At 42.6% G+C, this 14,393-nt stretch overlaps 4 protein-coding genes across 4 annotated transcripts; 1 reads left to right on the top strand and 3 right to left on the bottom strand.

The window, feature by feature from the left end:
- Positions 1 to 2,997: 2,997 nt before the first annotated feature.
- Positions 2,998 to 3,423, bottom strand: LOC140995192 (histone H3). The gene has a single exon (XM_073465149.1). The coding sequence runs from the start codon at positions 3,421 to 3,423 to the stop codon at positions 3,013 to 3,015; it is 411 nt and encodes a 136-aa protein (XP_073321250.1). The 3' UTR covers positions 2,998 to 3,012.
- A 360-nt stretch (positions 3,424 to 3,783) lies between these two features.
- On the top strand, positions 3,784 to 4,184 carry LOC140995193 (histone H2A-like). The gene has a single exon (XM_073465151.1). The coding sequence runs from the start codon at positions 3,792 to 3,794 to the stop codon at positions 4,173 to 4,175; it is 384 nt and encodes a 127-aa protein (XP_073321252.1). The 5' UTR covers positions 3,784 to 3,791; the 3' UTR covers positions 4,176 to 4,184.
- Positions 4,185 to 5,077: 893 nt separating this feature from the next.
- On the bottom strand, positions 5,078 to 5,803 carry LOC140995191 (histone H1-like). The gene has a single exon (XM_073465148.1). It carries the CDS (start codon positions 5,795 to 5,797, stop codon positions 5,198 to 5,200), a length of 600 nt encoding a protein of 199 aa, XP_073321249.1. The 5' UTR covers positions 5,798 to 5,803; the 3' UTR covers positions 5,078 to 5,197.
- Positions 5,804 to 13,005: 7,202 nt separating this feature from the next.
- Positions 13,006 to 13,477, bottom strand: LOC140994866 (histone H2B 3-like). Its single transcript, XM_073464690.1, has one exon. It carries the CDS (start codon positions 13,459 to 13,461, stop codon positions 13,093 to 13,095), a length of 369 nt encoding a protein of 122 aa, XP_073320791.1. The 5' UTR covers positions 13,462 to 13,477; the 3' UTR covers positions 13,006 to 13,092.
- Between the last annotated feature and the right edge of the window lie 916 nt (positions 13,478 to 14,393).

Genomic DNA, 14,393 nt, shown 5'->3' with positions numbered 1-14,393 from the left:
GCTTTTCCCTCTTACCTGCACCCAGTAACTTTCCACTCACCTCCACTCACTTACTGGGTGCAAAAAAGTTACTTAAATAATTGTTACAGGGTTTGATTAAAGCACCCCACCGGTTCAAGGGCCTTTTACTTATAATGCAATGCAATACAATGCAACAACTTCCTGGTTCATATTTTCTACTGTACCTTTTGATATGTATGTGTTCTGTCTGAGAAGGTACTGTTGTGGCTCTGACATGTGATCTGTATGGAGTCATACCTGTTCTAACCCTTTGAGTAGTAAGGGTTTTGTTTTTTTTCAAATGCTGCTTTTATTTTGAAAGATATTTCAAGGCATTTTACGAATGTTTGCATGTTTTGCTCTTAAAATGCACTTTTACCACTTTTCTTGGAATTCAGGTTAAAAAAAAAAGCTGTGTTGCACAAATACAACGATGTTGTTTGTACAAATAGTACATTGAATTTAAAATTGTTTTGTACAATGGGTTTGTATTGGAGCTGCTTGCTCTAAAAAAGCAACATTAAATGCTAATGTTCTGGCAGAAGTATCCTTGATTTCATTAAGTCTTTATTTAGTTGAATGTGGTCTTTGCTCTCACTTAGACACTTTGGGATGGGAAAGACGTGGTTGTTTGAAATGTAACAGCTTTAGACTATAGCACAAGCTCAACATGTTGTATAATTATTGTCTAAATCTTCATCTTCATTAAACAACATTGTTGTGGTGGTGTTTCAATGTGGACATAAATACAGGGCACAGAGGTGAGGTGAAATTATGGAGATTTATTGCAGGCTACCAGAGAATGGAAGTGGAGAGGAGATGATGGCTGACAGAGGCTGAGGACTGAGTATAGCTGGCTGGAGAGGTGCAGGGACAGCAGGCAGGTTGGAAAGAGTCCCAGGACACAAGTTTAAAACACAGAAACAAAACAGTCTCAAAAATGACCGGAACTTTTAAGTGGCCTATGAACCTGAACAGTCTGAGACAGTGATTTCGTGATGAAGGGGAGTCAAGCAGGGATAGATATGCTGGAGAAGGTGATGAGCTGATGGAAGAGGTGTGTGCAGGTTGAGCTGGGATCCAGGACAGTGAGAGAGGGAGCACCACAACACCACTATGCCCACAGCACAAATAGAGGGAGGAAGGAGCACACGAGATGCTTTATACCATGCTTTATGCTGTCTGACAAAACATATTTGACATTTTCTACTTTAATCTGTTTTTTTCACTTCTGTCAGGACAGAACAGCTCATCAGAAGGATGGGATAAATACAGGCATGTTTATAATTAGTAGTTAGTGCTTGTTGCTTTGTAACAAATAAGCTGTTTTCGAGTACTGAGTATCAGAGTACTGACACATCCAGGATATTTAAAACTTTACTCTGTGTACTTGACTGAACTCATAAAAGCCAATGCAGTAGGGTTACTTTAGGAAAAAAAAAAAGTTGAGGCGGTCCTTACAAGTACAGTAAAATATCTGGGAAATAACTTTTTTTGTGTGTGTGTGTATCTTAAATCTGAGGTAATATTATTAAAATAGATTTTTTTCCAAGTTCAGGGATGTCTTTCATGTGTTCCTATCAGGTCTAGAAAGGGTGGTCCTGGTAAGGTAGGATTTAATTGGAGGTCTCGAAAAGGCAACAAATACGAGAATGTGTGTGTGTGTGTGTGTGTGTGTGTGCGTGCCTTTGTTTTCAAATAATGCTAAGAGTAGACTTGGTGTCCAACTTACAGTGTTATTTTAGCTTGCCATAAAGTTACAGTTTGCAGGTGTTACAGCTTACAGTTATTATTATTATTATTATTATTATTATTATTATTATTATTATTATTATTATGTAATATTAGTGAAACATTGCTTTGCCGAAATGGATGATTTATCATTGGTAGGTAACCGGAGAAATAACACTAGTGAAATTAACATTCCTGCCTCTCTCTCTATCTTTCTCTCTGTCACTTTGGTGAGGAGCTCTTTATTTTACATGGATATATGGTCTTACTGTGGGCATTACTGTGTATTTGTATAAACAGTATATTTCATTAAACACTGAAAAGACATCTCTAGCAGTGTTTCTTTGACATCCACTTTCAGTTCAAGATGGGAATTGTGACACTGTGGCCATCCCTCCCAAGATGAAAGTCTCTGTGGGTAGTGAAAGAGCGTATCAAGTTTTTAACATCAGAGAGGTGACCAAGAGCCCAATGGCCACTCTGGGTGAGCTCTTATGTGGCGATGGGCGATCAGAGTGATGTTGTTGTTGTTTTGTTTATTTTTCCAACATTTGACACATATTAAGAATAAAACCCATTCATGAGTAATGAAACAACACTTGAAGCTTAATATAAGTTTAAGTTTATATGATAGTTATAGCTAGTAAGAGTAGAAAAATTATACTGAGAGACAGGCCATTTTTACATTTCTTGGAAGATGCTTTGCACAACGTGTTCTCTACTCTAAAACAAAAGGGGGTGAGGTGTGTGTGTGTGTGTGGGGGGGGGGGGGGGGGGGGATTGTTTTGATGTTATGAGACATATCATGGAAACTATATCTGAATAATCTTTGTTTGTTTATTCAGATTTACAGAGGAATTTTGTTGGAGCCAGACAAAATGGCACGTTTGTGTATAATGACCCAAAAGGTATTTGATCAGCAGTGATTACTGAAGGAGAAGTGTCAGGCTGCTGCTCAGAGACTGAGATGTGTCCTCATGTTATTTACGTTGTGTTACAATGCTGTTGTACTGACCTGACCAGTTTTGCAACCTGCTGGTGTGGGTGCACTATGCTATGATTATATTAGGTTGGCGTCTTCAGAGCAAATAGATTATACTTAAATATTGACCGACGTGCTATGTATGACAAATTAGTCACTTCTATTCATAAAAATATCAGTAAAAACAGTTATAGGCTATCTAGAGAATGATTTCACAGAAACAGTGAAGGAAGCAGCTCTGTAGGAGAAGTGAGGGGGCTCTGAAAAGAGCCGTTGTGGTTTGTGGAGCAGCAGACAAGTTAAGCGCGCTCTCCGCGGATGCGGCGGGCCAGCTGGATGTCCTTGGGCATGATGGTGACCCTCTTGGCGTGGATGGCGCACAGGTTGGTGTCCTCGAACAGGCCGACCAGGTAAGCCTCGCTGGACTCCTGCAGAGCCATGACAGCGGAGCTCTGGAAGCGCAGGTCGGTCTTGAAGTCCTGAGCGATTTCTCGGACCAGGCGCTGGAAGGGCAGCTTGCGGATGAGCAGCTCGGTGGATTTCTGGTAGCGACGGATCTCTCTCAGAGCCACGGTACCGGGCCTGTAACGGTGAGGCTTCTTCACACCGCCGGTGGCCGGGGCGCTCTTACGGGCAGCCTTGGTGGCCAGCTGCTTCCTGGGAGCTTTGCCTCCGGTGGATTTACGAGCGGTCTGCTTGGTTCTTGCCATTGTTTCTTCTTCCTCTGAACAGACAGGAGAAAAGTGTAGTGAAGAGACGAGACTGGCTGCTCTTAAACTGTGGGACCGGCTGTGAAACGGTGACGCTGCTTCAGACCTCCGGCTCCTGATTGGTTAGCGGCTCCTCTCGGAGCTCAGCGCCGCCTGGAGGAGTCGACCCCCGCCTGAATCTCCGCTGCTTATTGGCGAGAAATCTGTTCAAAAAGACCGCCTTAATTCAGCCAGGGGCCCCTCAGCTGAATGCCTCTTCTCTGGTTGGTCTGCTGGAGACCCGCACACGCTCCGCGGACATAAAAAGGAGGGTTGTGAGTGTCGGCAGCACATTTTCTTTGAGACGAGACTCTAGAAAGACCTGAAACATGAGCGGAAGAGGCAAAACCGGCGGCAAAGCCAGAGCAAAGGCAAAGACCCGCTCCTCCCGTGCCGGGCTCCAGTTCCCAGTCGGCCGTGTCCACAGGCTGCTGCGTAAAGGTAACTATGCGCAGCGTGTGGGTGCCGGCGCCCCCGTCTACCTGGCGGCTGTGCTGGAGTACCTGACCGCTGAGATCCTGGAGTTGGCTGGAAACGCTGCCCGTGACAACAAGAAGACTCGTATCATCCCCCGTCACCTGCAGCTGGCTGTCCGCAACGACGAGGAGCTCAACAAGCTCCTGGGTGGAGTGACCATCGCTCAGGGCGGCGTGCTGCCCAACATCCAGGCTGTCCTGCTGCCCAAGAAGACCGAGAAGGCCGCCAAGAAGTAAATCATCCTGCTTGAGACCAGCAACACAAAGGCTCTTTTAAGAGCCACACACTCACTTCTGATAAAGAGCAGTGTTTCTAAAGTGATGATGCATTAATTAAGCGGGCCAACTTAATCAATTTTCAAGTAAATGGGTTTTACAAAAAAAAACTAAACTAAACAACGCGAGTAGGCTAAACGATACCAAATAATTTCGTTGCAGACAAATCTGACTGATCACAAATGTCAGTAACACAACAAGAACAGGTCCATACAAACATATTGAGCTGTTCGAATGAAATTAACTGTCAAATAAATGCACATTACAACTCGCATAGTAACCGGGATGGGTCGTCAAATCATTAGGTCCATTATTTATTCTGTATCCATCAGAAAGTGTCAACATGTCACTCCACTCAAGTGCACTAATTTTAAAGTCTTTAGCTACAGAAATGGTAATAAGTAAATATAGTGTATAAAATAAATAAATAAATAAAAATAGACTATATGGAAACACCATGAATAAGATGAAAATAATAATGGCTTAATTACATAAGAAATAAACAAGATGTAACAAATTGCGCAAAAGCAAATTCAAAATAATATATAAAGGAAAATAATGCACTTTAACGGTAAAACATTAAAAATGTAGATATATGTAACGTTGTGAACATTAATCGTTTACTGGTTTAATGTTTGTTTACTTTTCCCCCAGCATTATTAATTAGTATTATCAACAGTACTATTATTCTTTTTTTCATCAATAATCTAAAATGAAGGTGCAGTAGAGATGATGGCAGTAGATTCACGTAGTCATCTGTCGGATGGTTGGATTGTGTTCGTCTGTAAGTTATTGATGACCTGATGAGGGAACCTTTGTTTCCCTCCTTTGTTTCGTTTGTCTGTATTATAAAGTTACTGTGTTCTAAGTGATCATTCATTGATATGACAAACAGTAGAGGAACAGGACTGAGCTCTTTAAGGATGGTGTGGGTGGCTCTTAAAAGAGCCTTTAATCGGGACGTGTGATGTTGTAGTGACGGCTCACTTCTTCTTGGGTGCTGCCTTCTTGGCTTTGGGCTTGGCAACCTTCTTTGCGGGAGCCTTCTTGGTTGCAGAGGCCTTCTTGGCCACTTTCTTGGGGCTCTTGGTGGCCTTCTTGGGGCTCTTGGCTGGTTTCTTGGCCGCCGCAGGTTTCTTGGCCTTCTTCGGGGACTTCTTGGCGGCTGCTGGCTTCTTGGCCGCAGCTTTGGGCTTCTTAGCCGCTGCGGGTTTCTTGGCTGCGGGCTTCTTGGCTTTAGCAGGAGCCTTCTTAACCGGCTTCTTGGCTTTGGGCTCAGCCACCTTCTTGCTCATCTTGAAGGAGCCGGACGCTCCGGTCCCCTTGGTCTGGACCAGAGTCCCCTTGAGCACCAGAGCCTTGACGGCGGTCTTGACGCGGGCCTTGTTCTTGTCCACATCGTAGCCTCCGGCAGCCAGAGCCTTCTTGAGAGCGGCGAGAGACACGCCGCTTCTCTCCTTGGATGCGGACACAGCCTTCACGATGAGGTCGCTGACGCTGGGGCCAGCCTTCTTCGGCTTGCTCACCTTCTTCTTGGCGGCTTTAGCCGGAGCGGCGGCGGGAGCTGGAGCTACTTCTGCCATTTTGTGTCAAAGTTCGGATCCTACTCACGACAACACGAGAGTCTGACTGGACGAGTGGAGAATCCAGAGCAGGAGGCTGTCCTTAAACACACCATGAGAGCCGTGGAGACTCAACCCAGGCCGTGTCTCCTCTGGGCAGTCTGAATGCCGGGCCACTTGTGTTTTCTCTTCATCGATAAAAGACTCCAGACTAAATGTAGGAGAAGTGTTGGAGGCTGACAGTGAAGGAGCCGATAGCGGACTTGTTTCTCTTCATATTGAAGTCATGTAGAGCTCTGATGCTCTCTGCATTTTGTTGCAGGAGCCTCCAAACCTCACACTTTCACCGTCGTGACCAGCACTGCTCAGCGACTTTTCCCGCTCATTTCTCTCCTAAAATGTTTTAAAATGCATCAGAGCTCCGTCAAAAGCAGTTTTCCAGCTGGTCCACGTGTTTGTTCAGGGACTCAAAGTAAAAACAACCATCTGTTGGTGATCATTTTGTAATAAACTCAAGTTATTCTGGCAGCAGCAAACACACTGATGATGGCCGAGGCTTCCTGTCAGCTAATCACTCTGGCTGTGAACATTTCTTCTGCTGGACTCCTTTCGTAGAGTTATCATCGGTGAATATTCAAACCTTTAGAAACATTGTGTCACACAACAGTTAGCTTTTATTCTTCTGTTGCTGGAAGTGAGGAGTATACAGAGCTAAAATAAACTATTTGGCTTTGCAAAACGTTTATCAAAAATGATCCCTGGCAGCATTATATGGGGTGCCGTTTGTAAAGCAGCTCACGCTGAAAATAACAACAACTTTTTGTCACATTTAGCTTCAAACAATTTTTAAAAGAGTGGTCAATTTTTAGCACATTTACAACAGTATTTGTTAACTTAGAAATATATTAAATAGTTAAATCTAAATGTTAAATCTAAATCTAAATGTTAAATGTTAAATCTAAATGTTAAATCTAAATCTAAATGTTAAATCTAAATGCTAAATCTAAATGTTAAATCTAGATAGCATTAGGCCTGCTGATGGAGCTGATTATGAAATTTAAATGGAGACTAAATGGGGTTTAAAAGAATTCCATTTATTCTCCAGTAACTTTGGACCGGTTGTTATCAGTGGATAAGTGTCTAAAATATAATAAACAGTACTTCTACCCTGGACAAATAGTCCAGATGATATGCGACAAATTTAAGGTGAATCGTTGGTACAGATTTAGGCCTTGAACATTTTCAGAGATGGAGCCATCGCCATCGGCGCAGTGGTGCTCCTGGTGCTGCTGCATGTCCACTCTGTGTTGGAAGCCTTCGAGGCAGCGAGGACAGCGGTGGGGCCGGTCGTCCCTGTGTTTACGGCTGTGGGTGATGAGGTTGGAGGTCTGGCTGAATGCCTTCACACAATCTTATTTCATTACTGCCCTTCGATGAAATAACTCAATCATATAATATAGCCTACAATGCTGATCGATTAAGAAACTCATTTGGGTCGTTTTATTTTATTTAACAGAAATGATTTTTGCTCATTTGACTCTGAATGCAGCGTTTTGGACCAACAGAAATGTAGCTACATGGATTAAAATCTAAAGATATTTGATAACTAGTATTATAAGGTGTATGATTCAGAGTCCTCTAAGTGGTTAGCTATCTTATCGTTTCGCTGCTGTGGGGTGGTGTGGCTCCTGTAGTTGCCATGGTTACATGACCAGCACACATAAGAAAGCCTTAAAAGCTCAACATTTTAGTGGCAAAGGACAAATACTGTTGAAATCTTAAAGAAATGATTGATTTTTATGATGACATGTCATTTTTCAATAGTCAGTATTAGATGAGTGGTGGAGGAAGTATACAGAGCCTTCATTTATGTACAAATACATACAACTATATAACACTTTAGTACAAGTCCTGCATTCAATTCATTCTTAATTAAGTAAAGGTATAATCTGCTGTATCCAAGTATCCAAAGTAAAAGCACGAGTTCTGCAGTGAAATGACCTGTGTGTGGTTAAAGCTTTACAACAAACTTTAAATTCTGAAGAACAGCTGAATGACAAACGTGACATTATTTTAAAAAATTACTTTTAAAGGCAAATTTTTTATTTGATCTGATTTGATTTCATACTCTCCTCGGACTGCTGGGTGTGTACGCGCATTTGTTCTTGTATATTTGTGAGTAGTAAGGTCAGTTTTATATGCCTAATTCAATTTTTTTTAAAATTTTAATTGAAGAATTATTTTTTCGATTAAAGTTGGTTAACCGGAGCACCCGGAGAAAACCAATGTGACAGTGGGCCTTGCAGATCCAGATCAGGAACAGGTACCCAGCCCAAGCTCTCTAAGAAGACGAGGAAAAACTCCCCATGAACCTCAGAACAACCTTGAAAGGACACAGGAAGAAACCTCGGGAAAGGCAATTCAGAGAGAGATCCCCTCTCCTCGGACGGCTGGGTGTGTACACGCATTTGTTCTTGTATATTTGTGATTGGTCAGTTTTATATGCCTGAACTAATTCAACATTTTTTTTTTTTAATTGAAGAATTATTTCTTCGATTAAAGTTGGCTAACCGGAGCACCCGGAGAAAACCAGTGTGACAGTGGGCCTTGCAGATCCAGATCAGGAACAGGTACCCAGCCCAAGCTCTCTAAGAAGACGAGGAAAAACTCCCCATGAACCTCAGAACAACCTTGAAAGGACACAGGAAGAAACCTCGGGAAAGGCAATTCAGAGAGAGATCCCCTCTCCTCGGACGGCTGGGTGTGTACACGCATTTGTTCTTGTATATTTGTGATTGGTCAGTTTTACACGCCTGAACTAATGTAACTTTTTTTTTTTAATTGAAGAATTTCTTTTTCAATTAAAGTTGGTTAACCGGAGCACCCGGAGAAAACCAGTTGTAGCTCAGGGAGAGTTTTTAGTCGTCGTTCTCGGTAAATAAGCATGGACATATGCACTGGAAGAACCTCCTATACCATTTCTTCTTCTTTTTCTTCTTGCTCACGAGCTCTTCCACCTGGGACTTCATGGAGCTTTCTTTCTCCTCCCGCTCCTGCTCCTTTTCCTGCAGCATCTTGTCAGTACTGTCTGTGGACTGCATGAGGGATGTCTGCAACTTCACCTGATGTCTGATGGATCTTTCCAAAGCCTCCTTTGTTTCCTGTTGCATATCCTGCACAGTCTTCTTGAAGTCTTCTGTGGCCTGAATGAGGGATGTCCTTTCCTCCTGCCACTCCACCTGATGACTCTCCAGCTTCTGCTCAACATTCCTCAGAGCAGCAACGAGGGTGCTTTTCTCGTGTTTCTGCTCTTCCAGCTGATCCTCATAGAGAGCTCTGGATTTGTCCATCTTCTCCAGCAGGGATGTTTCCTCCTGCTGCCAGCAGAGGTGCTTAGTCTCCAGCAGATCCTCTGTCTTTTTAAGGGCAGATGTGATCTTCCTGGTCTCCTCTCTGTGCTCCTCAAGCTGGGCTTGATGGGAAGCCTGGGATCTTTCCAAAGCCTCCTTTGTTTCCTGTTGCATATCCTGCACAGTCTTCTTGAAGCCTTTTGTGGCCTGAATGAGGGATGTCCTTTCCTCCTGCCACTCCACCTGATGACTCTCCAGCTTCTGCTCAACATTCCTCAGAGCAGCAACGAGGGTGCTGTTCTCGTGTTTCTGCTCTTCCAGCTGATCCTCATAGAGAGCTCTTGATTTCTCCATCTTCTCCAGCAGGGATGTTTTCTCCTGCTGCCAGCAGAGATGCTTAGTCTCCAGCAGATCCTCTGCCTTTTTAAGGGCAGATGCGATCTTCCTGGTCTCCTCTCTGTGCTCCTCAAGCTGGGCTTGATGGGAAGCCTGGGATCTTTCTACAATCTTCCCAGCCATTTCCTCTTTCTTGGCCAGCATCTGAACTTGAGCCCTCTCAAATACAAGATCGGCCTCCAGTTGTTCGGCTTTTGTGCGAGCCTCAAGCTCTGCTCTTTCTATGTCAAGGAGCTGCACCTTCAGGCTTTGAGTAGTTGTCCCAGTGTTGTGTTCAGCCAGTGCACGCAGCTGCTTTTCAGCATGGACTTCTAATTTCATGTCCTCCACTTGCTTTTTAAGGCCTGCATTCTCGGCCTTCACTTTCTCCAATTTGATCCGAATGTTGGCAATCTGGCGCTCATGGTCAGTCTGAGTGTTGTGCAGTGTCTCAGAGACCGCTTGGAGCTGTGGTTTCAGATCCTCGATCTCCTCTAACTTCAGATTCTTCAACTCATTCATCTCCTGCGATGTGTCTTGAGAGGACATGCTGGGAGAAGTCTGCACTTCAGTCTGCTCTTCAGGTTCATCGCAGAGGAGCAAGTGTCCATAATGGGAAAACAAAACTGCTGGAGGTCGAGCCTTCTCAGAGTTGTTTTCCATGTCTTCCGGCTCTGTCCTCTGCTGGGCCGCTTTGTTTTCTATGCTCGGGCTTCTATGTCTTCTCCTGGCCTGAGAACGATCTCTCCTAAAGTTTATTCCTACTTTCTTATCCTGTGAACTATCTTCCTTCTTTCTTGTTCTCCCTCTCCTACCTTTTTTTTTGTTATTCTGTGTACGTTCCATTGCGACAAAGAGATATGTGTCTGAACTAAACTGTAGTCTGAGCACAAATGTCAAATATAAAGTCATTTCTTCTACTTATAACATTTCATGTGTCTTTGATACATTTGCCTTTGATCTTCCTTTGATCTTCATCAAGCATTCTTATTGTAGAATGCTGTTGTTATTGTTGCTATAGCAACAACAACAATGCTTGTTGTTTTACAAAAACTTGATGACGTCTTTTCATTATATGTTATTTAAAAGTGTATACATTTAATTAATCTAAAATGTGTGTCTGGTGCTGTCATTTGTCATTATTAAACAATTTCACTAACCTCAGGTTTGAGACCTAAAGTAACAAACAGCGCAGAGACGTCAGAAAGTTCAGACCATCGTGTTTAACTATAAATCTTTAAATGTTAAAGTTACAGCTGAAAATGAGAGCAGAAATAAACAAGTTTGCTGATTTCACATATCTCCATAATGCAAATCAACTGAAAGTCAACCAGAAGAGACCAGAGTAACGTCATGTCATCGGGTCTATTGGATACCAGTTGTTTGAATATATGAATGAAATGATTCTGAAAATAAATGAACTCAAGTATCAGAAGTCATTTTCTGGCTATAAATGTACTTAAAGGGACATGGGGCAGGATTTGTGAAAAAATAAACATGCATTTTAAGTTTTTTAATGCTAATGGGTGATGAAGCGTTCAAAACCAAAAAGAATGAGCCCACCCACGTATCTCTCCATTGCCTTGAACAGGCTGTGTGCTGCATAATGTACTGCAATTCGGGCCCGAATTTCCCGCGCAGTCCTGCGGACGTGACGTCAGATGACGCTGAATGCGCGTCCTCAACGGGTTTCGACTTGATTACGGGAAGAAGACAAGCTTGTCTTCTTATATTTGCCGCTGCAGAAAACCTTCTTCTCTGCCACCATCCAGTCTGTTATCTCTGGAAGCATCACCGCCTGGTACGGCAACTGCTGCGCCCAGGACCGGAAATCTCTCCATAGAGTGATCCGATGTGCTGAGCGCATCACTCGAACTGCATTGCCCTGCCTTCAGGACATTTACACCAGGCGGTGCAGGTCCAGAGTGACCAGGATCATGATGGACATTCACCAGCCCAACCATGAACTGTTTGTGAAACTGCAGTGTCATGGCCAGGACTGAGCATCTGAGGATTTTCTCTATTTGAATTTAAGTCTTTTATTTTATTCTCTTTTCAGTTTTGTTTTCTTATTTAAATTTTATTTTTCTGGTTGCACTACTTCTTGCAAAGTAAACGGAGTGGTTGCAATTTCATTTCACACAATGTGTCCTCATGACTTATTCAAAATTTTCCCTTCTTTTGTCTTGTGAAATAACCAGATTAAGGTCTAATCAAACAATTTTATTAAACATCTCTGACAACTGAGTCAACTGAATCAGGTGTGTTGAGGCCACTTGAACTATATTTCACATATACCTAAGCGAATAAAACCATTACGAATATAATTATATTCTTTTTGTTATTCTATTTCTTGTTATGTATTTGTACCATTATGATTTACTGATTTAGTTTATGATTTGCTATGTGATTTGAAATGCTCCCTCCAATAAAGCTACATTGAATTTGACTTTTTAGCTCAACTATGTGGTTAGCACATCGTCTGCATCCACTGATTTATTTCATGACAAAAAAGCAAACTCAGCTAAAACCTAAGGTAAATAAACTCCTTATGGCCGAGTTACCTGGAAACCTACAGACCTCTTAAAAAAACACCATTTCACACAGTTTTACTCTATTCAACCTATAAGAAAGGTCAGAGCAGACTCCATCTGCTGAGGAAACTCAGGTGCAGGGGGCACTCCTGAGGACTTTCTATGAGTCTCTGGTGGCATCAGCCATTTTCTATGGAGTAGTCTGCTGGAGCAGCAGCAGATAGGAAGAGATTTGATAAAATTATCAAGAAGGCCAGTTTCATCCTGGGATGCCCTCTTGACCCAGTGCAGGTGGTGGGAGAGAGCAGGATGATGGATAAGCTGTCATCGCTGCTGGTGAAGGAGTCCCACCCCCTGCAGGTCACTATCACAACACTGGGCAGCTCCTTCAGCGACAGACTGATACACCCTAAGTGTTTGAAGGAGAGGTATCGCAGGTCCTTCCTTCCTGCTGCTGTCAGACTCTACAATCAGCACTGCTCCCAGTAGACCTCACTGTGCAATAAAAAAATATTCATAACCCATTTCTCCTTTTGGTTTGCACTAACTGGGCAATTTTCATACTCATATTTATTATTTATTAATAATACACTGTTTATATTTGTATATATTATGTATATACAAGTCTATTTATATTTCTTTCCTTTTTGTTATATTGTTTATTTTTTATTATTATATTGAACTGTCCTTTGGCTGCTGTGATGCACAAATTTCCCTGTTTGCAGGACTAATAAAGGAATTCTGATTCTTATTGATGGACCCTGCCACCTTTGAAGCTTTAAGTGTTCTGGGGACCATGTTTTTCTCAGCATATGTATTATTTTATGGGAAAGATAAATGTTTGCATTATTGCCTCTGAAATATTGTAGATGGCAATCACTGATTTCATTGTAACACATCATTTAATGCAGTGTATTTGAAACATGAGATGCGTTATTAATAATATAGCAAATACAACAGCAGTCTTGAATAAGTCCTATAAGCAGGAATATTGCACCTATTGATAGGATTGGGTGGTCCTAAAAAGGACCTTTGGGTTGTTGATGTCAGGATGAGTTTACTTGGAACTGGTGTACTTAGTCACGGCCTTTGTTCCCTCAGACACGGCGTGCTTGGCCAGCTCACCGGGCAGCAGCAGGCGGACGGCGGTCTGGATCTCCCTGGAGGTGATGGTGGAGCGCTTGTTGTAGTGAGCCAGACGGGAGGCCTCACCGGCGATGCGCTCGAAGATGTCGCTCACAAAGGAGTTCATGATGCCCATGGCCTTGGAGGAGATGCCGGTGTCGGGGTGGACCTGCTTCAGCACCTTGTACACGTAGATGGCGTAGCTCTCCTTCCTGGTCTTTCTCCTCTTCTTTCCGCTCTTAGTGGCTTTAGAAACGGCTTTCTTGGAGCCCTTCTTCGGGGCCTTGGCTGGCTCTGGCATGGTCGTTTGAGGTACGATTTTCCGTAAAACGAATGAGCTCAATATCACCGAAATGCCGAATATATTGGTGAACGATGCAAATCGTAGTCTGCTGTTGCTTGCACAAGATTGGCTGAATTGTTGTGCTGGAAACTGAGCATGCGCAATACCAAAGCTACTGTCCCGCCAGTGAGGTCTGAACAGACGGCCATCTGACGGCAATTCAATGTAATGTTGCCAAAGTTTGTTCCAGTGAGACTGGGGGGGTAAATTGTGAGCATACAAAGAGGTTTTGGTGTATAGAAAGGAAATGATATTGGGGTTTTGGAGGAACCCGACCTCAACAAGAAATTACATTTCCTTTAATGAGATGAACTGAGCAGTGCCAGGTGGAGGGGTGGATTTAAGGCCCATTGAACTACAGAAAATAGCAGAGCCAAATTAAAAACAAACAAACCAACAAAAAAGCCCTTTTTAATAAACTCCTCCCTGATGATTTTATAACTGACTCACATATTAAAGAGATTTATAAAGTTATTAATGAGTATAGATATGTAACTGATGAAGCCCCCGAAAAGTGAAATATAAAAACATCAATGACAAAATTAAATACAATGTTGCTTATCTTTGTGATTAGACTTGCTACAAAAATACTCATTATGTATTGTGGTGAGGATGAAACTCCCCTAAAATTTGTAACACCAAGATCGCCATATTGTTTTTTGTATAGAAGCTTCCACTTTGTGACTTCCTTGGTGGTTCCCCAGTTAAAGTTTACTTGAAATTTAATTTTCTGTATTGTCTGTTCTTTGGGAGGGATAATTCATGGAGACAACAATTTAGCTAAAAGACTTTATGATTAAATTCTAGTTTATTGCTTGTTTTATTTTCCCATTTCTGTAGTTCTTGCATTTCCTTTTCCTTCACTTCACAGTTAGTTTCTAGCTGCCATG

This window comes from Pagrus major, chromosome 4 (assembly GCF_040436345.1).
Source record: "Pagrus major chromosome 4, Pma_NU_1.0".
NCBI classification, from domain to species: Eukaryota; Metazoa; Chordata; class Actinopteri; order Spariformes; family Sparidae; genus Pagrus; species Pagrus major.
Note: the sequence above shows the minus strand (reverse complement) of the source record. Positions and strands in the feature narration are given on the sequence as shown.

Bases quoted from the DNA above. Each gene is read 5' to 3' on its own strand.
- LOC140995192 (XM_073465149.1), bottom strand. From the start codon at position 3,423: ATGGCAAGAACCAAGCAGACCGCTCGTAAATCCACCGGAGGCAAAGCT.
- LOC140995193 (XM_073465151.1), top strand. From the start codon at position 3,792: ATGAGCGGAAGAGGCAAAACCGGCGGCAAAGCCAGAGCAAAGGCAAAG.
- LOC140995191 (XM_073465148.1), bottom strand. From the start codon at position 5,797: ATGGCAGAAGTAGCTCCAGCTCCCGCCGCCGCTCCGGCTAAAGCCGCC.
- LOC140994866 (XM_073464690.1), bottom strand. From the start codon at position 13,461: ATGCCAGAGCCAGCCAAGGCCCCGAAGAAGGGCTCCAAGAAAGCCGTT.